Here is a 24,390-nt window from a genome sequence, read left to right as displayed (position 1 = left end):
TTTTTGTTGCAATTGCCATGGCAGTATTCTTCATGAAGTCTTTCCCCAGGCCAATATCTTCCAGTGTTTTTCCTATGCTTTCCTGGAGGATTTTAATGGTTTCATGCCTTAAATTAAAGTCCTTTATCCATCTTGAATCAATTTTTGTGAGTGGGGAAAGGTGTGGGTCCAGTTTCAATCTTTTACATGTAGACATCCAGTTCTCCCAACACCATTTATTGAATAGGGAGTCTTTCCCCCAAGGTATGTTCTTGTTTGGTTTATCAAAGATTACGTGCTTGTAACATGTTAGTTTCATTTCTTGGTTTTCAATTCGATTCCAAGTGTCTATGTCTTTTTGTGCCAGTACCATGCTGTCTTGAGCACTATGGCTTTGTAGTACAGACTAAAATCTGGTATGCAGATGCCCCCAGCTTTATTTTTGTTACAGAGAACTGCCTTAGCTATACGGGGTATTTTCCGGTTCCATACAAAACGCAGAATGATTTTTTCCAAATCTTGAAAGTACGATGTTGGTATTTTGATAGGAATGGCATTGAATAGGTAGATTGCTTTGGGAAGTATAGACATTTTAATAATGTTGATTCTTCCCATCCATGAGCATGGTGTGTTCTTCCATTTGTTAATATCCTCTGCTATTTCCTTTCTGAGGAGTTCATAGTTTTCTTCACAGAGGTCCTTCACCTCCTTCGTTAGGTATACTCCTAGGTATTTCTGTGAGACTATGGTGAAGGGAGTTGTGTCCTTAATTAGCTTCTCATCTTGACTGTTATTGGTGTACACAAAGGCTACTGACTTGTGGACATTGACTTTATATCCTGAAACATTACTCTATTTTTTGATGACTTCTAGGAGTCTTGTGGTTGAGTTTTTGGGGTTCTCTAAGTATAAGATCATGTCGTCAGCAAAGAGGGAGAGTTTGACCTGCTCTGCTCCCATTTGGATTCCCTTTATTTCCTTGTCTTGCCTAATTGTATTGGCTAGAACTTCCAGCACTACGTTGAATAGTAAAGGTGACAGAGGACAACCTGGTCTGGTTCCAGTTCTAAGAGGAAAAGCTTTCAGTTTTACTCCATTCAGTAAAATATTGGCTGTGGGTTTGTCATAGATAGCTTCAATCCGTTTTAGAAATGTGCCACCTATGCCTATACTCTTCAGTGTTCTAATTAGAAAAGGATGCTGGATTTTATCAAATGCTTTTTCTGCATCTATTGAGAGGATCATGTGATCTTTATTTTTGCCTCTGTTAATATGGTGGATAACGTTTATAGACTTGCGTATGTTAAACCAGCCTTCATCCCTGGGATGAAGCCTACTTGATAATGATGAATGACTTTTTTGATGATAAGCTGTAATCTATTGGCTAGGATTTTGTTGAGAATTTTCGCATCTATATTCATGAGTGAGATTGTTCTGAAATTCTCCTTTTTGTTTGGTTCTTTTCCTGGTTTTGGTATCAGGGTGATGTTTGCTTCATAGAATGTGTTGGGGAAGATTCCTTCTTCCTCAATTTTTTGGAATAATTTCTGCAGTACAGGAATAAGCTCTTCCTTGAAGTTTTGATAGAATTCTGGAGTGAAGACATCTGGACCAGGGCATTTTTTGGTTGGAAGATTTTTTATTGTTTCTTTGATCTCAGTGCTTGAAATTGGTCTGTTCAGGAGGTCTATTTCTTCCTGGCTGAGTCTAGGGAGAGGGTGTGATTCCAAATATTGATCCATTTCTTTCACATTGTCAAAATTCTGGGCATAGAGTTTCTGGTAGTATTCAGAGATGATCTCTTGTATCTCTGTGGGATCAGTTGTTATTTCCCCTTTATCATTTCTGATTGAGGTTACTAGAGATTTTACTTTTCTATTCCTCGTTAGTCTGGCCAATGGTTTATCTATTGTATTTATTTTTTCAAAAAACCAACTCCTTGTTTCTTTAATTTTCTGAATGATTCTTTTGTTTTCAATTTCATTGATCTCTGATTTGATTTTGGATATTTCTTTGCTTCTACTGAGTTTAGGCTTAGAATGTTCTTCTTTTTCCAATTCCATAAGATCTCTTGTGAGATTGTTGATGCACTCTCTTTCTGTTTTTCGAATGTAGGCATCTAGAGTGATGAATTTCCCTCTCAAAACTGCTTTTGCAGTATCCCACAGGTTTTGGTAGCTTGTGTCTTCATTGTTATGTTCAAGGAAGTTAGTGATTTCCTGTTTTATTTCTTCCTGCACCCATCTGTTATTCAACAGAAGATTGTTTAATTTTCATGCCTTTGGGTGGGGTCAAGCATTTTTGTTAGTGTTGAGTTCCAACTTTAGTGTCTTATGGTCTGAGAAGATACAAGGTAAAATTTCAATTCTTTAGATTCTGTTGATATTTGTTTTGTGTCCCAGGATATAATCAATTTTGGAGAATGTTCCATGGGGTGATGAGAAGAATGTATATTCTTTATCTTTGGGATGGAGTGTTCTATATGCGTCTATCAAGCACAGTTGTTCTAGGGTTTCATTTAAATCTCTTATATCCTTGTTTAATTTCTGTTTAGAGGATCTGTCCAGCTCTGTAAGAGGAGTGTTAAGGTCCCCTGTTATTATGGTATTATCAGATATCATATTGCTCAGACTGAGTAAGGTCTGTTTCAAGAATCTGGGAGTATTTAAATTGGGTGCATAAATATTTAGAATTGAAATGTCTTCTTGTTGTATTTTTCCCTTGACCAATATAAAGTGACCATCTTTGTCTTTTTTGACTTTAGTTGCTTTAAATCCACATGTATCTGAAAATAAGATTGCAACTCCTCTTTTATTCTGAATTCCATTTGCCTGAAAAATTGTCTTCCAACCCTTGACTCAGAGCTTTAATTTGTCTTTTGAAGCCAGGTGTGTTTCTTGCAGACAGCAAATGGATGGCTTGTGTTTTTTAATCCAGTCAACCAATCTATGTCTCTTCAGTGGGGAATTCAAGCCATTAACTTTTATTGAGATAGTTGATAAGTGTGGTAGTATTCTATTCGTCTTATTTGGTTAGAGTCCATTGCTTAGTTTTATCTTTTGCATCAGTGTGGAGGTTAGGTTCTGTCCTTTAATTTCTGAGTTCTTACTTTGCTGCTGATCCATTGTGGTGGTCAGTGTGCAGAACAGGTTGAAATATTTCCTGTAGAACTGGTCTTGTGGCGAATTTCCTCAATGTTTGTATATCTGTAAATGTTTTGATTTCTCCGTCAATTTTTAAGCTTAGCTTAGCAGGGTACAGAATTCTGGGCTGAAAATTGTTCTGTTTAAGTAGATTAAGTGTAGATGACCATTGTCTTCTTGCGTGGAAAGTTTCATTAGAGAAGTCTGCGGTCACTCTGATGGATTTGCCCCTGTAGGTCAACTGGTGCTTACTCCTGGCGGCTTGCAGAATCTTTTCTTTTGTCTTGACTTTGGACAGGTTCATCACAATGTGTCTTGGAGAAGCTCGGTTAGAGTTGAGGCTACCTGGGATCCGATAGCCCTCTGAAAGCAGTGTGTCAGAATCTTTGGTGATATTTGGGAAATTTTCTTTTATGATATTCTCTAGTATGGCTTCTATTCCTCTGGGGCATTCTTCTTCCCCTTCTGGAATTCCTATAACTCGTATGTTGGAACGCTTCATAAAGTCCCATAATTCTGACAGTGAATGTTCTGCTTTCTCTCTCTTCTTTTCTGCCTCTTTTACTATCTGAGTTATCTCAAAAACTTTGTCTTCTACCTCTGAAATTCTTTCTTCTGCATGGTCTAACCTGTTGCTGATATTTTCCATTGCATCTTTAAGTTCCCTAATTGACTGTTTCAGTTCCTTCAGCTCTGCTATATCCTTTTTATATTCCTCATATCGTTCATCTCTTATTTGATTCTGTTTTTGGTTTTCCTTTTGGTTAATTTCCACTTTATTAGCAGTTTCCTTCATTGTTTCCATCATTTCTTTCATTGTTTTCAACATGTGTATTCTAAATTCCCTTTCTGTCATTCCTAACATTTCTTTATAGGTGGAATCCTCTGTAGTAGCTACCTCATGTTCCCTTGGCGGGGTTGTTCTGGACTGGTTCTTCATGTTGCCTGGAGTTTTCTGCTGATTCTTCCTCATGAGTGATTTCTTTTATCTGTTTCCTTGCCCTAATTTTCCTTTCACTTCCTCTTGCTCTTTAAGTTCTCGTGCCTGTGGAAGTTGCGGGCGGGTTTAGATGCATTGAACACTCGTGACCACTTGCCGGTTTTCCACTGTTTTGGTCCTCCTCTTGGGGTCCAGAAGTCTCTCGCTGACTCCCTGTATCCTCTCAGGGGTGACGATAGGCAGATCCCACCAGCCAGAGATGTCTGGAGTCCTATCTCCCCAGACTCACGGTGCCCAGATGCAAGGAAGCTGTTACTCAGCTGCCATCTTGGTCCGCCTCCTCCAGGTTGGAATTTTTTGATTGGAGATGAAAAGGGGAAGACCAAGCCAGTTGGAGAAAGTGACCATTTTGAATTCTTCTATGCCTTAAGCTAGGCCAGCTGAAATAAAGCCCTTCCTCTTATAAACATAGTGTTTGTGTGCTCTTTCTCTCCACTGGTCCTCATCTTCCTGCAATAATGTCTCAAAATAACATCTTATTTTTGGTCCTGAATCTCTCACTAAACAATAACGTGTCCCAGAAATAAAGACTGAGGCTGGTATTTCCTCTTTTTTTAGAGGCTAGTATTAAAAACAGCTAAAGTCCAAATGGATTAGCTGTGTACATGAAGGGTATACTAAGAGACTACTCTCAAACTGAAAGGCATTCATTTACGCCCCTGAGAGTCTCCATCCCTATATTTCAGGCTATCCACTGGACAGCTGTTCCAGGAATTAATATTTGTGGAACACTCCAGTAAACATGGATGCTTTGGGAATCTTGGATTGTCCTCAGACAAATGTGAAGCCCTGGAATGATAAAAGATAGACGGGTGACTGAGGACACATCATCCTGTATAGTTAACAATGGGGAGTCCCAATGAAAAGACATTCTGGCAAGAAGTATGTGCCTCAGCAAGATATAAGAAATAAAGGCACAAAGATTTTGATCAGAGTGTCACCCGATTATTGTCTACTTTCTTCTTATGAGGCATATTCATAAACTTATAAAACCCCAACTATTTAGAAAACAATCACCCACTGCTACATAAAGAAATGACAAATAACAAAAGTACTGCATCTGTTTGAACTGAGAAATAAAAAAAAAAAAAATTGACAATCGAAAGGTTCCAAAGCCAAAATCCCAAGGCACAAGATGAAAGGAAAACAAAGGCCTGGTTTATGAAATTAAAATGGCTTTATTCCACCTGGGTGCAGGGAGTAAGATTTCAAACCTGTAGGGAATAAATCTACAATTGGATAATGCTGAACAGGGGTGGGGTGGGGGATTTTTAAAGGTCAGGAAGGTGGGAATGGGGACATTCCCTTTCCTGGGCTGGACGTCTGTTGTAAGGTTGAGGGTAGGACCATTTACATTTCCCAGGTGTGACATCCAGTGAAATAGGATAGGGGGTTGATCCTTTCAACTTTCTTAGGTGTGCCACCTGGTGGGAGAGAATAAGGGTTTGATTCTTTTAGGTGGGTCCACCCTACTTGGGCAAGGTTTGACTCTATTGATTATGTAAATTAGATGGACAGTTAGCATTTGGAAAAATGAGAAAGAAACTGAAAATTTAGCAATTTAGTGCAAGACCTAGAAGAGTTAGGCCGAGGAAACAAATGAGGTACATTTACACTTGGCTTGCCATACTTTTGGGAAAATGCAGAGGGAAACCAGTCCTCCTGTAGAGTGTTAAAATATAAGGGAGAAAATTAGGCTGAAAGAGATCCACAGCCTTGCATTCCTAGGTTATAAAATCAAAATCCAACTCAAATTTATTCTTATAAGTTGCAAGAATTGATACAGGATTCTACCACTCAGGGCTAGACAGGGAGCCTGCATTCTCAAGGCCCAGGTGAGCTCAGACGTCAGACCCCCCCCCCCATTTCCACGCACAAGAAGACTGCCATTTTTGGGACACACCCTCTGGGCTCTGATAAGATCAAGAACAAAGCAGCCTGAGATAATTTTTTGGGTGGTTCCTTGAGTAGGAGCACACACCCAACTCCATTCTCAGAGACAAAGACTGTAAAGGACCTGATAACCTCTCCCTAGTGGAGTAGGAACTACATTCATTCATTTGTTAATACACTCACTAACTTTGAAAAGATGTTTTTCCATCTACCAACTGCTGGCCAAGTGTAATTCTCAAGACCTAAAACTCCTAGATAAAGAGCCCACGTAGAGATTCTTTCCCCTTCCAAAAGTTCTGGTGCTTTTCACTTCTTCTGTATTCCTTTGTAACTTCTAATAATAATCCTATCTTACCACTGATTTGTGGTCCATGGGTTCATTCTTCGAATCCCTGAGACCAAGGACCTACTGAACAGTGGAATTCCAGAATCAGAATGGTTGGTCTTTAAAGCAAAACCATACAAAAATTAGAGGGGAGGTGGGAGGGAGATTGGTGTGCTCTCACCTAAGAGGCACAACGTAAAAGTATATGGCACATCTCCCAACATGGACTTGAACACACAAATACAAATCATGTAACTTAAACATTTCTACCTCATATTAATCTGAAATTTACAAAGAAAGAGGAGATGCAAAAATAGAACAACCGAGAAGTATTTTCTTTGTTTAAATATCTATTTTGGAGTCAATGTCTCATTCTATTGCCCCAGACTAGATTGCAGGAATGTCATAACTCACAGCAACGTCAAAGTCCTGGGCTCAAGCAATACTCATGACTCAGCCTCCCAAGTAGCTGGGACTACAGCCCACCCCCAACAACACTGGCTAACTTTTGTATTCTTAGTAGAGACAGGGTCTTGTTGCTCAGGCTGATCTCCAACTCCTGAGCTAAAGCAATCCACCTACCTCAGCCTCTCAGAGAGATAGGATGGTAGACATGAGCCTTGGCACTTGGCCTCTTTGAATATATGAAAACATCATTTTCAATTCTCAAAAAGTATATGTACATATCTGTATATAGATATGTACATACAACCATGTACACACACGCACACACAAATTCATAGGTTTTCAGGAAGGACTAAAATCTCTCAGCCTGCCTCCTTTCTCTAGCCTCCAGCTCCCTCACCTCCAGGATTTCTGTTTACACAAACCATTAATAAACCCAACAAACCAACCAAAAGAAAATAGAAATTCTTTTTCTTTACATTTTCTGAGCTATTTGTCTTTCAGTATTTGTTCCTTTATGCCTCCAGTAATTTCTGAGTGTCCCACGTGGAACAACAGAGTATGAACTAAGGATGGGACACACCTAGAAAACTATTTGTCTTCAACCTTTGCTGAGGAAAAATGGACACACCACTCATAGTCACAACACATGATGAAATCAGCTGCATTAAATGCAGCTGCAACTTCCGCCTCCGCTTAAATCCAGACACTCATCTGACCTGAGCCTGGGCATTCTTCCTTGCTTTCTTTGGGATACCATGCTTTCTTTGTCTTTGTCTTTTGTTTTGTCTCTTTCCACTCCTATCTTCTCCTCACTCACACCCTGCTCTCTTCTCTTTCTAATGGCTTCCACCTGCTCTCAAATATAAAATAACCTTACACTTTTGTATCCTAATCTTGACCTAAAGAAATTCTTCTCTCACCCTATGTGCAGGACCCACTGAGCAACTCAGGTTTTTCACATCTCTTGAAAGCACAAGTAGTTAGAAGAAGATGGAGTCAGCTGGGCTAAAGCCTAGAGGGCAGAACTGGTCTGGTGGTTTTTGGTCCCATGTGACTTTCCCACATGTTTCTCATACTTTCGGTTTTATAAATTTTGCTCCCACCCTAAAGATGCCCATCTTGAATAGTTGGGGAACTTAACTTTTGAATTGGAAATGTCATAAACTGTCACCACGTTGTGACCTACTATTTTAAAAAAGGCACTAGCATATGCAGCTCCATGAGCTAAAGGCAAGCACTACTGAGGCCCTGGGCCACAGACACTGGCTGTGGTGAGGGTGGTGGCTTCTCAGGCAGCTGGAAGATGACCGAGGGCCAGTGGTCTTAGCAGCCTCCATACTCGTAGGCCTTCGCAGACCTCCATGGCCCCTGTGCCCAACTTGTCCATCCTCCCCCTTCTCTCCCTGCAACTCCACCAACAAAGAAGTCAGAGAAGGGGGCTGGAATGCTGGGAAGCCTGTGCCACCTCACTTAGGAAGGCAGAATACAGTTATGGCCACCCAGTTAATGGGGCAGTCCTCTGGAAGAAGAGGGCTGTTCGCTGGCAGTAGCAGCATTGGCATAGCATTGCTTAATGACTTGTATGACAGACACAACCTCTCCAAAGCTGAGATGGCCTCAGCTTATCATGCTGGTAAAGGTGGCTTTAACTGGGGAAGTAAATGGCAGCTTCTGAGATTACCTGGTTGGTGAAGACAGACAGCAGAACTAATGCATGTTGGGGATAACAACTTTACAGATAGTGATGGAGAAGAACTTGAGGAGTCTCCTCAAATAAAACGTAAACCCAATGGACTGGAAAACATGCAACTGAGAAATTTGGAATTGAGTGTTGTAGAAACTCAGCCTGTATTTGAGGCATCACCTGCCCCAGAAATTTACAGCTCAAATGAAGAACTTCCATCGGAAACACCAGAGGACAAATGCAAGAACTTGAAGATCAAACTATTTCGCTGTAAGCCATGCCAGTATGAAGCAGAACCTGAAGAAAAGTTTGTACATCACATTGGAGTACACAGTGCCAAGAAATTTTTTGTTGAGAAAAGTGCAGAGAAGGAAGCAAAATTCAGGGACTCTGGCTCTTCCACTTCAGAAGTGGGAGATTCCGCTCGGCGGCTGTAGCTCAAGGGGCTAAGGCACCAGCTACATACACCAGAGCTGGCAGAGTCAAATCCAGCCTGGGCCAGCCAAACAATGACAACTACAAACAAAAAACAGCCAGGCGTTGTGGTGGGTACCTGTTGTCCTAGCTACTTGGGAGGCCGAGGCAAGAGAATCGCTTAAGCTCAGGAGTTGCAGGTTGCTATGAGCTGTGACACCACAGCACTCTACCCTGGGTGACAGCTTGAAGCTCTGTCTCAAAAAAAAAAAAAAGAAGTGGGAGATTCCTCCAAGGGCCCCATTAACTGTGACCACTGTGGCTACAAGACCAATCGATATGATCACTCTACTACACACCTGAAATGCCACACCAGAGCTGGGGATAATAAGCTAGTCTACAAGTGCATCATTTGTACATATACAACAGTTAGTGAATATCACTGGAGGAAACACTGGAGACACCATTTTCCAAGAAAAGTATACACATGTGGGGAATGCAACTTTTTTTCAGACAGAAAAAAAATTATGTTCAGCATCTTAGAACTCATACAGGAGAATGCCTATATAAATGTGAACTTTGTCATTACTCAAATTCTCAAAAGACTTGTCTAATTAGACATATGCATACTCATTCAGATAAGAAGCCATTTAGATGTGATGAGTGTAGTTACATGGCCTCTAATTCACATGAAGTGATTTGCCATCCAAGACAGGTTCACAATGGGCCTAAACCTCTTAACTGCCCACACTGTGGCTACAAAACAGCAGACAGAAGAAACTTCAAAATACACGCGGAGCTCCTTGTTAGCCCACATCAGTTCAATTGCCCTGTATGTGACTACACAGCTTCCAAGAAATGTAATCTACAGTATCCCTTCAAATCTAAGCATCCTACTTGTCCTAAAAAAACAATGGATGTCTCAAAAGTGAAACTAAATAAAAACCAAAAAGCGAAAGGTTCACATGCCTGATAACAATACTACCAATGAAAAACCCGAAACAGGGCTTGGGCCCCCATAGCTAGTGGTTACGGCCCCAGCCACATACACCAAGGGTGGTGGAATTAAACCCTCACCAAGGCCAGCTAAACAACTATGACAACTGCAACAAAAAACAGCCAGGAACGGTGCCTGTGGCTCCATGGTTAGCATGTCAGCCCTTTATTTTCCATTGTTTGTTTATTTGTTTATTTGTTTATTTTTTGAGACAGAGTCTCCAGCTGTCACCCTGGATAAAGTGCCATGGTGTCACAGCTTATAGCAACCTACAAATCCTGGGCTTAAGCGATTCTCTTGCCTCAGCCTCCCAAGTAGCTGGGATGACAGGTGCCCACCACAACACTCCCCCATTTTTTGGTTGTAGTTGCCATTGTTTGCAGGCCTGGGCTGGATTCAAACCCACCAGCTCTGGTGCATGTGACTGGCGCTCCAGCCACTTGAGATATAGGCGCTGAGCCCACGCTGACCCTTTAAACCAGGGGCCCGCGAGCCACATGCAGCCCACCAAGGATATTTATCCAGCCCATCAGGTGGTTTTGCCACCGCTGCCTGTCCTGCTTAGCAGCAAACTTGTCCCAGTCCAGCAGTGTGCATGTGTGGAATGTGTGCCGCACTCTCTGACTCCCCTCCTTCACTCTGTCTCTCAACTCCTCCTCTCAGTCTCGGGTGTGATTGGTGGAGTCACAAGTTTGCCTGTGCAGACCCTGCTGCTGCCTGAGGACCGAGGTATAAACAAGTCAGGATTTTTTTTTTTTTTTGAAGTTAGGAGGTCTATTTTTTTTTTTTTTTTATTTTGCAGTTAGTAGGGACTTTTTTTTTTTGAAGTTAGGAGAACTTGTATGATTGTATTGCTGAACTCACATTAGATTCGGAAGAAAAAAGGCATATGTGTCTTCTTTTATCCTGCAGTGGAATCTGATCACATGGGTCTTCTCACCCATACAATCGATCAGATTCCTGTGCAAGTTCACAGATCTCAGTGCAGTTTGCACAGGGTAGTGTGAACTGCAAAGGTGGTGGAGGAACCGGCTCTGTGGTTCCAGCACCACACCAGCGTGAGCCTGAGGTAAAAGTGGACTTCCACCAATATGGGCACTGGTGAGGCTGAAATGATGTGGACTGGCAAGGCTGCATTGATGGGCACTGCTCAAACTGCATGGATGGGCAGTGCAGTCTATATGTCTCTGTGTGGGCAAAGTTATTGCTGGTATATTGTTTTTGTAGCAGTATACATATATGTATATAGATATAAATATAGATATATTTTACTAATAGCAATTTGGAATCCCTAGGAAACAATGATATCAAGAAAGAGAAAAATTGAGTCAAAGTGTAGGATATTCAAAGAACAGTGGACTTATGATTACTTTTTCATGCAGTACAAGGAAAGAGCTGTGTGTTTGATATGCCAGAATATAGTGTCTGTGTTCAAAGAATACAATTTGCGTCAACACTATCAAACTCAATATAAAGACAAATATGATTGTTTGGTCAGAGAAGTGAGAAAAGATAAAATATCAAAACTGAAAAATACATTGACAACTCAGCAAAATACTTCTGTGAAGCAGAAGCAGCTAAATATTTCATCACTGTGAGCAAGTTTTCAAGTTGGCAAGCTAATGGCGTGCACTGGCAGACCATTCATGGAGGGAGAATTTGTTAAAGAATGCCTTCTTTCTGTTGCCAAAGAGATGTGTCCAGAGAAAGTTGATGTATTTAGTACAGTGAGTCTTTCAGGACCCTCAATTACACAAAGGATTGAAGAAATGGGAGACAATTTGCATCAGCATTTGCAAAACTCCGCAAAAAAACTTTCCTATTTTTCCTTGGCACTCAACAAAAGCAACGATGTTCATGATTCTGCACAACTTCTAATTTTTATTCGTGGGATGAATGACTATTTCAAAGTCACAGAAGAGCTTGCTGCTCTGCAAACCATCAAAGGAACAACTACAGAAGAAGATATCTATGAAAAGGTTTGCCAAACTATGAATGATTTGGAGCTGGACTGGGCTAAACTAGCCAGTGTGACAACTGATGGTCCTCTTAGCATGGTGGGGTTTAAGAAAGGAGTAATTGCTCGCATTAACCAAGAGATGGACAAACATAATCATTCTCATCCAATAGCCATATACTACCTCATCCACCAACAAGCGCTGTGTAGTAAATCACTGAAGTGAGACTCTGCTATGAAAATTGTGGTATGTTGTGTTAACTTCATTAGAGCTAATGCACTAAACCACAGACAATTTCAGGAATTTCTGTCTGAGCTAAATGTTGCCTATGAAGATGTTCTATTCCACACAGAAGTCCATTGGCTAAGTCGAGGGAGAGTTTTGAAACACTTCTATAACTCAGTTCCACAGATTACAGCTTTTCTGCTTTCAAAAAACAAAGAAGTACCAGCGCTCAATGATGCAGAATGGAAATGGCACCTTGCCTTTCTGACAGATGTAACAGAGCTACTCAACAGTTTCAGTGTGCAACTTCAAGGAAAGCGGAAGCTCTTCTGTGATATGTAATCACATGTGAAAGCATTCAAAGTAAAATTAGGCCTCCTCGTCAAACAAGTGAAGGAGGAAAATTTCTGCCATCTCCCCACAACTCAAAATCTGTTAGCAGAAAATCCATTGGTTGCATTCCCAAACAAAACATGTGTGGATTCGCTCAAAAAGTTGTAAAAGGAGTTCCAATATAGATTTAAAGAACTCCATCTCCATGAAGAGATTTAAAGAACTTCATCTCCGGGTGGCACCTGTGGCTCAAGGAGTAGGGCGCCGGGCCCATATGCCAGAGGTGGTGGGTTCAAACCCAGCCCTGGCCAAAAAAAAAAAAAAAAACTTTATCTCCATGAAGCTGTACTGACATACAGCTTTTCCATAACCCATTTTCTATTGACACTGAAAATGTGGATACGATTCACCAAATGGAACTGGCTGAACTGCAGAATTGTGACTCTCTGAAAGATGCATTCAAGTCAAACAGCCTTCCTAATTTCCATGCATCTCTCCTCTCTGAGACATATCCTAATCTCAGGAACCATGCACTCAAAATGGCAACTATCTTTGGCAGCACTTATGTCTGTGAACAGACTTTTTCCAGAATGAAACCTCTGAAATCTCCAACCAGATCTAGACTAAGTGATGCATACTTGCATCACTTGTTATGACCAGCAGTGACAAATATGGAACCAGACATTGACCATCTCGTTAGCCAAAAGCAGGCCCATAGTTCCCATTGAAATACTGGTACATTTGTTGATTGAACTTTACTTGTTCTTCATTTTAAATATTGTATTTGTTCACATTTTGTTTTTTTACTTCAAAATAAGATATGTGCAGTGTGCATATTTATTTTTTTAACTATAGTCTGGCCCTCCAATGGTCTGAAGGACAGTGAACTGGCCCCCTGTTTTAAAAGTTTGAGAGCCCCTGCTTTAAACTGAGGGTGGTGGGTTTGTACTGAGCTCCCAGGCAAACTGCAACAAAAAATACTTGGACTTTGTGGCAGGCACTTGTAGTCCCAGCTACTTGGGAGGCTGAGGAAGGAGAATCGCCTAACTCCAAGAGTTGCGGTTGCTGTGAGCACTCTATGGAAGGCGACAAAGGTGAGACTCTGTCTCAAAAAATTAAAAATAAAAAAATAGCGGAGCTTTGTGGCAGGCTACTGTATTCCCAGCTGCTTGGGAGGCTGAGACAATTGAAACGTTTAAGCCCAAGAATTTGAGGTTGCTGTGAATTGTGATGCCATGGCTGTCTACCATGGGGAACATAGTGAGACTCTGTGCAAAAAAAAAAAGAAAGAAAGAGAGACCCAAAACAGAGCAGACAAAAATAAAGGGGGCTGTGCCTGGAGAGAAAAATGAAAAAATCTATAAAAGTGGAGAAAAGAGATGTTTCAAAATAGAAAAAACCTTGTAGTAGCATCTCAGTGACCCAAGTGACTACTAGAACTCACAAATTAGCAATAGAAAATAAAGAGATGGATGGATCTACAGGAAGTAATTTTGAAAAGTTCTTTAAATCCAAGAAAAGCAAAAGGAAGATGGAAGCTGAAGCCCAATCCTACGTAATTCTGTGATGGATGAGAAGCCTGTGACAAAGAAGAAAAAGAAGGTAGAAAGAGAATCCAAAAGTAGTCAGGAAGCACCAATGGGTGACAAAGTGGAGAAGAGTAAGAAGTAAAATGCCTGCATGAAAAAAAGTACAAGAAGAAAACCCTAAAAAATAAGTCAAGGGAAAGAAGCAGCAAGCCTGCTCAGAATGAACCTGTTCAGAAGGGGCCTGCTCCTATGGAGGCTGTTGAGAAGGTGCCCGCCCAGATGGAGTCTAATCAGATGGAGTCTGCTCAGAAGTGTTCTGCTCAGATGGAGTATGCTTCAAAGAGGTCTGCTCAGATGGGGCCTGCTCAGATGGGGTTTGCTTAGATGAGGCCTGCTCCTCTGGAGGTTGTTGAGGAGGAGCATGCTCAAGTGAAGCTGTTTCCTCCCATGGAGAATGTTCAGAAAGAGTCCCCTGAGCTGGGACCTCCTCCCATGGAAGTGGTTCAGAGGAGGACTCAGATGGAACTGTCTCCAACAATAGAACCAATTCCCAAAAAATCTCCTCTCAGAAAAGATAAAAAGGAAAAATCTAGCGTGCAGAGTGAAATGGCACAGAAGGAGCAACTCCTTACTGAAGTTGGCTTAGTGCCTATGAAAGACAGCCGACTTCTAAAGGAAAAGACAAGGACACAGGATATCTTACCACCATCACCAGCACTGCTAAAGGAAAGCTTTAAAAGAATAGGCATCTGGCTTGGTGCCCATAGCACAGTTGTTACAGCGCCGGCCACACACACCTAGGCTGGTGGGTTCAACCCAGGCCAGGCCAGCTAAACAACAATGACAACTGCAATTAAAAAAAGAAAATAGCCAGGCACTGTGGCCAGTGCCTGTAGTCTCAGCTACTCGGGAGGCTGAAGCAAGAGAATCACGTAAGCCCAAGAGTTTGAGGTTGCTGTAAGCAGTGATACCACAGTACTTTACAAAGGGTGACATAGTGAGACCTTGTCTGGAAAAAAAAAAAAAAGGTAATTTGGCTTAGCACCTGTAGATCAGTAAATAGGGTAGCAGCCACCTACACCAAAGCTGGTGGGTTTGAACCCAGCCTGAGCCTGCTAAACAGCGATGAAAAGTACAACAAAAAGAAAAACAATAGCCAGGTTTTATGGCTAGTGCCTTTAATCCCAACTGCTCAGGAGGCTGAGGCAGGAGAATCGCTTGAGCCCAAGAGTTTGAGGTTGCTGTGAGCTGTGACGCCACCATACTCTACCAGGGGCAACATAGACTCAAAAAAAGGAAGAGGCATCAAAAGACCAAAAATCACTCTCAGGTTAAGGGAATAAAGAAGTCGCTCTTCAGAGAGCAGGAGCAGAAGAGGCAGATGCCAGTCCAACCGGTCATGCTGCTTATATCAAGGAATCCACCACTATTTCATCCTCTAGACAAAACATGAACATGCCACAGGGTGGAACTTTAGGTGGTAAATATCACACTGACAATATTACTTGTGAAATGAAAATAGACACTGATCAGAACACAACAGAGAATCTCTCTGGCAAAGACTCAGCAGTTGAAGAACCAGTTTCACTATTCCTCGGGTTTAGAGGAAAGGCCTCTTTCAATGCTTTCTGATGATGAATGGCCTTCAATTCAAAATATTCTTTACACAAAGGAGTCATATTTTGGGGTGAAACTTTCTTACCTCTTTCACCCCATTATAAGCTCCCCGGAAGCCTTCAAAATAATAATGGTCCATCTTTTATGGCAGAAGTTTCATAGCAGGTAAGCAAATTTTTTAAAATTTACTAGAAATTGCATGCACCCTGGAAACCTCAATCATCAGGAAAAGGAAAAAAGAAAATAAATCATACACTAAATAAATATGCCCAAACAATTCCAAGAGATCCAGTTACATGAAAACCAGGTATTCCCCTCCAATTACTGTGAATAAAGGTAGCCCCTAGAAACAGGGTCAAATTAAATCCTCAGAAAGTTTTCATAAGAAACCCTTCCAGGCAGTCTCAATTCAAATCTCAAGGTAAGCAGAATGTAATCTTAAAAGTAGGAAAGTATGTACAACAAAGCAGTGAGTATTATCCCTTACTAACAGGTTTTTCTCTTTCCAGACCCCAGTCAACCCCTACAGAAAATGTACGTCCCTTTTATCCTGGTAACCAAGACCAGCTCAAAACCTGGAAAAATGGGCCTGAGAGAAACAGTTGAAAGAAAAGTAGACTAGCCCAGAAGATGTTCTGATGACGACACCACAGCAGTGAAACTTGCAGTACTAGAAACCCAAGCCCACCACATCCAACTCAAGCTGTATCTCACTGCAGAAGCAGCTGAAGCTGACAAAAACTAGACTGAAGGAAACACCACATTAGATTGAAGAGATACAATCCCCAGCCATCTTCCTCTTGAGACTGACTATACACGGCTGTGCTCACTCCAGTACCTTGTCCCATTTTGATGAAATAAAAACATATAGATGTCTTTAGCCCAAAAAGTCACAACTATGTCTGATTCTATCCTTCGAGAAGTACGTATGTAGAACAGATATTTATTTCATGGCTAATGAAGATGTACACCCACTAGAACTTATCAGAGATTGCACACTTTTCCCATATATGCACGAAATTATCACATACTCGGATATTTATAGTTAAAAAACAACCACTACTGTCAAGAAAAAAAGATATACTTGCTATATAACTGAAAACTGAAACTACGAGTTATCAATATATCAAGCTTAAAAGGTGTCCATTCTGATACACTATCCTGAATAATTCCCTACGTAAATGTAACTTAACCACCTTTCTACCTTATGCCAATAGACACACCAAGCTACCCTGAAGATAGTTCTGATTATATGGCACCCAGGCTTTTTCATCTATCCCTGCTACAACACAGGGAAACTTTGTTCACTAAGATTCACCCCTATTCTATCCTGGGTACAAAACTTTAGGTCCAACCGGTATAAAGTAACTTAAAATATTAACCTCCCTGAAAATTATAATAGTCAACTATACCTTTTTAGCCCTGCTAAATGATAGATCAGGGGTACCTGCCCAAAGAAGCTTGCCCCACCCAGGAAGGGTCAGGTTCATGGCCCACTGAGAGAGGGGCAAATTCATATCCCTCCTAGGAAATAGGAATGCCACCAATCCTGACTGCCCTAACCCTTTAAATCCTGGTCTGCCATCGACCACATGTGGTTTTCTTCCTGGTCAGGAATCTCACCCCACCTGTCCTCTAGGTGGAATAAAGACCTCTTTAACTGCATGCATTGGATCTCTGTTTTCCTTCTGTCTCCTGTCTCAGAATGATTTTATCTTTCAGTCTGGAACTTTTCATATGGTGCCTGTGACTCCCTTGGGAAAAGCCCCTTTATGGGGCTGAAAAATACACCCCAGGGAACCTAACCAAACAGACACTTATTCCCACAAGATGAAGAAAACTGCTGCACTCCCGACCTTACCCACCATTCATCCACTTTGTACTACGGTGAGCCTTTCTCTAAAACCTTTTCCTTCATTACTTCACTCTTCCCATTCCTAATCTACTTCCCCCCTCCCCCATCTTTTTGCACTCTTATGTATTTTTATATGATCTCTCAACTCCTTTTACCCGTATGGGAAGACTGAATTTCCCTCTCCCTGTCTTACCTCTGGTCCCTACGGTGGGCCCAGCTCCCTCCAGATGGTTGAGGTCATGTACAGAGGTACTGCCCTTTTTTAACTGAAGTCATAAGTGGAGAATCCAGGTAATCTCCTCACCAAACCTACTCTGGGTGGATTAGGTAGTTCTGTCCAGTGAACCAGGTTCACTCATCTAGGATCTTCCTGGAGGCCTAGATTCGGCTGACAACCAAAGGCAGAGGATGCCCTCTCTGCTTGCAGTCTTCATCATTTTATTGAAGTCTTGGTTGTTTTATGGATCCCTAAATTCCCTTTACTTTCTCAGAACAGCCTCCTCGTGTTAGCTTTAATCTTCTTTGTTTTCTTCCCCCAGTCTTCACTATGGGCACCACCTAACCAAAATTCCCCCTTCTTCACCTCTATACTGTCTTCCAACTCACCTGAAACCTCTACATCTCTATCCTGACCTCAAACCTAAATGTCTCATTTTTCTATGTAATACTGCTTGGCCTATGTACAAACTTGGCAATGATTCACATTGGCTTAAACATGGCACCTTCGATATCTCAAGTCTCGCTAATCTCAAAAATTAGCCAAATGGTTGGACATTCGTTATGTTCATGCATTCCTCACATTCTGAAATACTCCTTCCCTGTGTTCCTCCTGTAAACCCTCTCAAATTCGCCTTGCACGAATACCTCCAAATTTTGCAGACTCATCTGACTCTCATTGTCTTCTTTGGATCCCGCAGATAACTTTCCCCTCAACTTCCTCCCTACGGCAAACATCCACCCCTCTCCCTCACCTCTCCAACTTTTACCCCTCCTCCCCTTCTCCAATTCCCCAACATGTGGTAAATAAAAACGAAAATGGCGTTCCTACTCCCTACTGACAAGCTTCCGCCCCTCTTCCGCCTTCTCTAATTCCCAGACAAGTACTAAGAGAAAAAATGATGGTGGATCTGGGACGGAAAAAAACATGCCAGATCCAGCTTCTCCGCCCCATACTAAGTCTGGCCACACCTTCAGACCTCCCACTTCCAAAATACCCCAACCCTTATACCCACTCTGAGAGGTTACGAGAATGGAAGGCGTTGTCAGGGGGTCATTTTCCATTTTCTCTCTCAGACCTCTCCCACATAATCAAAGATTAGGCTTATGCTCTATGGACCCCAAAAAATAGTCTCAAGAATTTAGATACCTAACTCAATCACATGTAGCCTGGCATGATTTATATGTCATCCTCACCTCCACTCTAACTTTGGAGGAAAGAGAGCAAGTCTGGACTCAAGCCCAAATTTATGCTGAAAACCTATGCAGAATAGATCAAAATCTGCCAGAAGGCACTAGGACTCTTCCCCAAGAGGACTCCAATTGGAATTACCAAACTGATGCTACTAGAATCAGCCTCCATAAGCACAAGGTCCAGTGTCTCTTAGAAGGACTAAAGAAAGCAGTCCATAAGACTGTCAATTATGAAAAGTTAAAAGAAATTACCCCCAAAGAGGATGAAAATCCTACCCAAATTTTAGCTCGTCTTAACGAAGCTCTCCAGCTATACTATGCTGTGCCTGGAGAGTTACAAAGGTAGACTCTTTGTTAACTTGTAGTTTATCTCAGTCTGCACTCGACTTCTGTAAAAACTCCAAAAATCTCCCCAAGGCCACCAAACCCCTCAACAAGATCTTATTAACCTAGCTTTTAAAGTTTTAAATAATTGTGAGGACACTTTTAAAAGGCAGTGGCTCTCAAGGTTCCAGTTATTGGCTTCCCATTAGGCAAAACCTACCAGTTTCTCAGAATTCCCCAGGGTACTCTAAAAAACTGAGATTTCCCCCAGGACTGTGTTTTAAATGTGGCAGGCCAGGTCACTGGGCAAAACTATGCCCAAAGCAAAATCCTGCCCACAAACTGTGTCCAACCTGCAGAAGACCTCACTGGAAGTTTAACGAACCAAGTTCTTCTGAGAATTTGGTTCGCAGACATTCCAAGAATAAGGCAAAATTCTGCCCAAGTCCTGGGGACCTCGTTCGCAGATGCACTCAAAACGTGCCTGAATTTCCTGACCTTCTGGGCCTAGCTGTAAAGATTCACGGTTCACGGAGGATCATAGTGTCTCCTGGACAATTACAAAGTCTAAACTCCAAGGAATTTGCTAGTGGAAAATAAGCCAATTTCTTTTTCTTTTTTTTTTTTTTTTTGCAGTTTCTGGCCAGGGCTGGGTTTGAACCCCCACCTCTGGCACATGGGGCTGGTGCCCTACTCCTTTGAGCCACAAGCCAATTTATTTTTGAATAGACATGGGAAACCACTCTTCCATGCTGCCATCTTATAAAGGTCCTTTAGAGCAAACAGATTTCTATGATGGGTATTGATGTAATCTACCCCCATGTTACTCCACCTTTATGGTACACACTTTCTGGACACTTTCTCGCATTCATTCCTTATTATTCCTTCATGTAATGTTCCCCTACTAGGTAGAGATACCCTCTCAAAATTGCAAGAAACCTTGACAATTCCTGCTGGTCACCACCTCTCACTACCCATCCTGCTCCTCTCCAACACCTCCATTCTCTCGATCTGACCTCCCTATAAATCCTATTGTAATGCTACACCCTTCTTCAAATATTTCTTTTTCCCTTACCTAATCCTGAAGACACCTGGTTTATTGATGGCAGTTCTTTTAAGCCCACTGCTCACTCCATTGCCAAGACAGGTTTTGCTATTGTGTCTTCTTCCCACATTATCACCTCTGTAACTCTGCCTCCAGGCACTTCCTCACAACATGCAGAAGTCTTTTTTTTTTTTTTAGAGACAGAGTCTCACTTTATTGCCCTCGGTAGAGAGTGCTGTGGAGTCACAACTCACAGAAACCTCCAACTCCACTCCTGGGCTTAGGCGACTCTCTTGCCTCAGCCTCTTGAGTAGCTGGGACTACAGGTGCCCACCACAATGCCTGGCTATTTTTTGTTGTTGTTGCTATTTTTCTTGTTTGACAGGGCTGGGTTTGAACCCGCCACCCTCGGTATATGGGGCCGGCACCCTACTCACTGAGGCACTGCCCAATAAGGAGAATTCTTCCCCCTCACTAAAGCCTTACAATTCCACCATGCAGCTATAAGGCAAGAAAGGGGATTCATGACCACCCAAGGCTCCTCTATCATCAATGCCACACTCGTTAAAGACCTCCTGAATGGAACTACACTTCCAAAGGAAATTGCCATTATTCACTGTAAAGGACACCACATTATTTCTAGATTCCATCTCCCCAGCTCTATTCAGAGCAACAAAGGCCCCAGCTTTCATTAACCACATAACCTCCCAAATCTCACAAGCCCTAGGAATTCAGTGGCATTTACATGTGCCTTATAGACCCCAATCATCAGGACAAGTAGAACAAAGAATAGCATCCTTATACAACAGCTCACAAAATTAGTGCTCTAAAAGACTTTACCTCATCGTTGGACAGCCCCTCACATGGTTCTTTACAGCAATCCCACGGCTGTTCACCTTGTGCATCGCCCCAGTTAGGATGCACCGATCCTGAATAAAACTGTACTCTATAGGAAAACTTCCAACACTGAAGGACTATCACTGGAAATTGCAAGTACTGTCCCCCACCACCTCAAACTCACCAGGATCCCTGAAGAATCCACTTCCTAATAAATGTATAACATGCTTCCCCAATTTTTTCCTTTTCTCTATAACTTTTCTCAGGATGCCTGGCTACTCTCACACGTTCAAAGTTGGAATGACCTCCTTGGAGCCTCTAAAAAATCTGTGATTTCAGGGCACCTTCCAAGACTTTCTCCCTCAAGAAACACAATTTTTCTTATTCTTTCTTTTTCTCCTTCTGGCTACCCCTTCTACCAATTCTGGATTTTTCCCCCTACCCATCAATCTCAACTGATGATAAAATCACTAATAAAATCCTTCTCATTCTCAGTTACAGATCAGCAATTCCTTGCTTCATATCTCAATTCATTGAACAATTACCTGAAAATTGTCATATCATCACCCTACTAAATACCAACCATCTCAAGCTGAAGAAAACCCAGAAAATTCCTGTAAACACTATTCCTCTCCCCCTCCAATTCTTTTTTACAGGCAGCCTACCCAACCCCTCCCAAAAGGAAGCAGTCAAAAAGAAGCCACGCCCATCATCCACCCTCCTGATAAGAAACTAAAAAAGCTAGTATGATAGATCAGGTGTAGTCGCCCAAATAAATTTACCCAGCCCACACTGTCTCATGGTCACGCCCCACCCAGAGACGGTCAAACTCATGTCCCTCCCAGGAAATAGGAATGCCACCAATCCTGACTCTCCAAACCCTTTAAATCCTGTCTGCCATAGCCCACGTGTGTATTTCTCCTGGGTCAGGAATCTCAGTCCACCTGTACTCCAGGTGGAATAAAGGCCACATTAACTGCATGAATTGGATCTCCCTTTTCCTTTCATCTCACATCTCGGGTCCAGAACCTTTCACTAAATACACCACTTTAGCCATTTTTGTCATACCAACAATAGCTATTGGACTCAATCTGAAAATTAGTCCATTGGCCTGTGCCATCCTCAAGGCCCTTAATACAATTTCTCAAGCCATAAACACTCTGAGCATTGAATTAAAACAAGTATGAGAAGCTATACTAAAAAATCAAACAGCCATTACTAATTATTAAAACACATAGATGGAAAAACTTTAAAATCTATATACTGCTTCAATTTATTAGTTACCAACTCACTAAAAACAAGATGTATAAAAGACATAATCCAAATAAACACCAAACAAGATTTTTCAGAATATCCAACACTTCCTAACTAAAGAATTGTCATAATTACCCAACATTACCTAAGTCCGTACCTTTATAGTGATTCTGAAGTTATGTATCATAAGCTTTTTAATATGTTACAAAATACAGTGTGTACCATTCATATGTACCCGCTGTTCGCAAATTTCTTTTTTTTTTTTTAATTTTATTTTAGACAGAGTCTCACTTTGTCACCCTCTGTAGAGTGCTATGGCATCACAGCGCACAGCAACCTCAAAATCTTGGGCTTAAGTGATTCTCTTGCCTCAGACTCCCAAGTAGTTGGGACTACATTTTAGCCTGGCTAAAATAGCGGGCTTTTTTTTTTTTTTTTTAATAGTACAAGTTGTCACTCTGGCTCAGGGTGGTCTCAAACTCATGAGCTCAGGCAATCCACCAGCCTCAGTCTCCCAGAGTGCTAGAATAACAAGCCTAAGCCACTGGGCCCAGCCTTGTTTCACAAATTTCAAAAACAAAATTAACCAGTACAGCCCACATGTCAATTTAACTAACCATAATAAATTTAAAATTATTTAAAATTATTTTCAATTTAAATCAATTTCATAGATGAGAAAATAAATTAAATAAAAGTAGAGAATGAGGTAGACATAGACACCCCCACAACCTTTCTTAGCTATTTCTGAACTGAGAATTGACTTTAAAACATAGGAAGAGGAAGTCAGTCAAACAAGCCAAACCAGAAATAGTGAATAAAGATAATTTTGGGGAAAAAAAAAACAAAAACAAGGAAGTAATGAGGCATTGTAGAACAAGTTAATAGCATGTATAGTGATGTTTTATTGATGATGATTTTTTTATTAGTTTTAATTGTTATATGTATTTAACTTGCCTACACGTTAATCACATAAGTATGTTTCCAGTATACTTGTGAAATTATTCCCTATATACAAATTATTAAAATTTGTTATATAGGAAAAAAAGCTTTTAAAAAATCACTCGCTGTTCTCTGGAATTACTAGCCTTTCCGATAATAAAGCCTTTTTAAGCATGGACTCCTTGTCCCCGTGTTTAACTACAACAGGCAACAGAGTGAGCCACCGCGTCGGGACCTCAGTTTGTTTAACAAAAGAATGGAGAGGTTGAGGGCCTCACAGACTACAGCCCCTCTCATGAACAAACCCCACACACTCAGTTGGGATTCTTCCCTGAGGATCCTTCTAATGTCACCAGGAGGGATGCCGGCCGCTGCAGGCACACAGCTGCTCAGAGAGCTCTGGGCTGTGGTGCAAGTAACAGGTTCAGAAACGCGTGGAGCAACAGGGGCCCAACTCCCTGCCCATCTCCACCTTTTGCCAAGTGGGATCCGTGGGCCAAGGGATGCCAGTGGCAAACTTTAGTCTAAAGACTAAAACTGAAGTGAAATTGCCCGGTCCCTCCACAGCCTCTTCTGGCTCCAACCATGCCCCTCCCCCTCTCAGGACACCCAGTCTCCTGTACTCACCATTTCCCAGCTTCCGGGAGGTCCTGGTGTCCTTTCTACAGATCTCCCAGTACCTGCAGGTCACAGGGTGACAGAGGCTGCTGCAGAGACACTTGAGATCTCCAGGAGATGGAACAGCTGAAGAGGACAACCCAGCTCAGAGCCCAGCTCAAGTGACAAACTGTCCTCAGAATCCTGGGTGCCGCCTTCTTCTTTCTGACTGTGCATCTGATTGGACAGCTCACATTGGAGAAGCTCTGATTGGATAGGGCCTAAGACCCCACCTCTCTGACTTTGAGTGACAGGAATGCCATCGAACAAGAGGCTGGAAGAGGCATCCAATTACGCTAATAGGGTCTTCCCCACAGCAATTTTTTCTTTCCTTTTTTTTTTTTTTATTTATTTTTATTTTTTGTAGAGACAGAGTCTCACTTTATCGCCCTTGGTAGAGTGCTGTGACATCACAGCTCACAGCAACCTCCAACTCCTGGGCTTAGACAATTCTCTTGCCTCAGCCTCCCAAGTAGCTGGGACCACGGGTGGGCGCCACAATGCCCGGCTATTTTGTTGTTGTTGCAGTTCAGCGGGGACTGGGTTTGAATCCGCCACCCTCAG

At 41.8% G+C, this 24,390-nt stretch overlaps 1 protein-coding gene across 1 annotated transcript in view; it reads right to left on the bottom strand.

The window, feature by feature from the left end:
- LOC128572926 (zinc finger protein 726-like) overlaps positions 1–23,807 on the bottom strand; it is a 204,214-nt gene extending 180,407 nt beyond the window's left edge. Inside the window, exon 1 of the mRNA XM_053573086.1 lies at positions 23,797–23,807. Within this exon, the coding sequence (XP_053429061.1) occupies positions 23,797–23,799 (3 nt within the window). The 5' untranslated portion in view covers positions 23,800–23,807. The remainder of the gene's footprint in view (positions 1–23,796) is intronic.
- Between the last annotated feature and the right edge of the window lie 583 nt (positions 23,808–24,390).

The sequence above is a fragment of the Nycticebus coucang genome, chromosome 20, assembly GCF_027406575.1.
Source record: "Nycticebus coucang isolate mNycCou1 chromosome 20, mNycCou1.pri, whole genome shotgun sequence".
Classification (NCBI taxonomy): domain Eukaryota; kingdom Metazoa; phylum Chordata; class Mammalia; order Primates; family Lorisidae; genus Nycticebus; species Nycticebus coucang.
The sequence above is the reverse complement of the archived record's forward strand: the minus strand, read 5'-3'. Positions and strand labels throughout refer to the sequence as shown.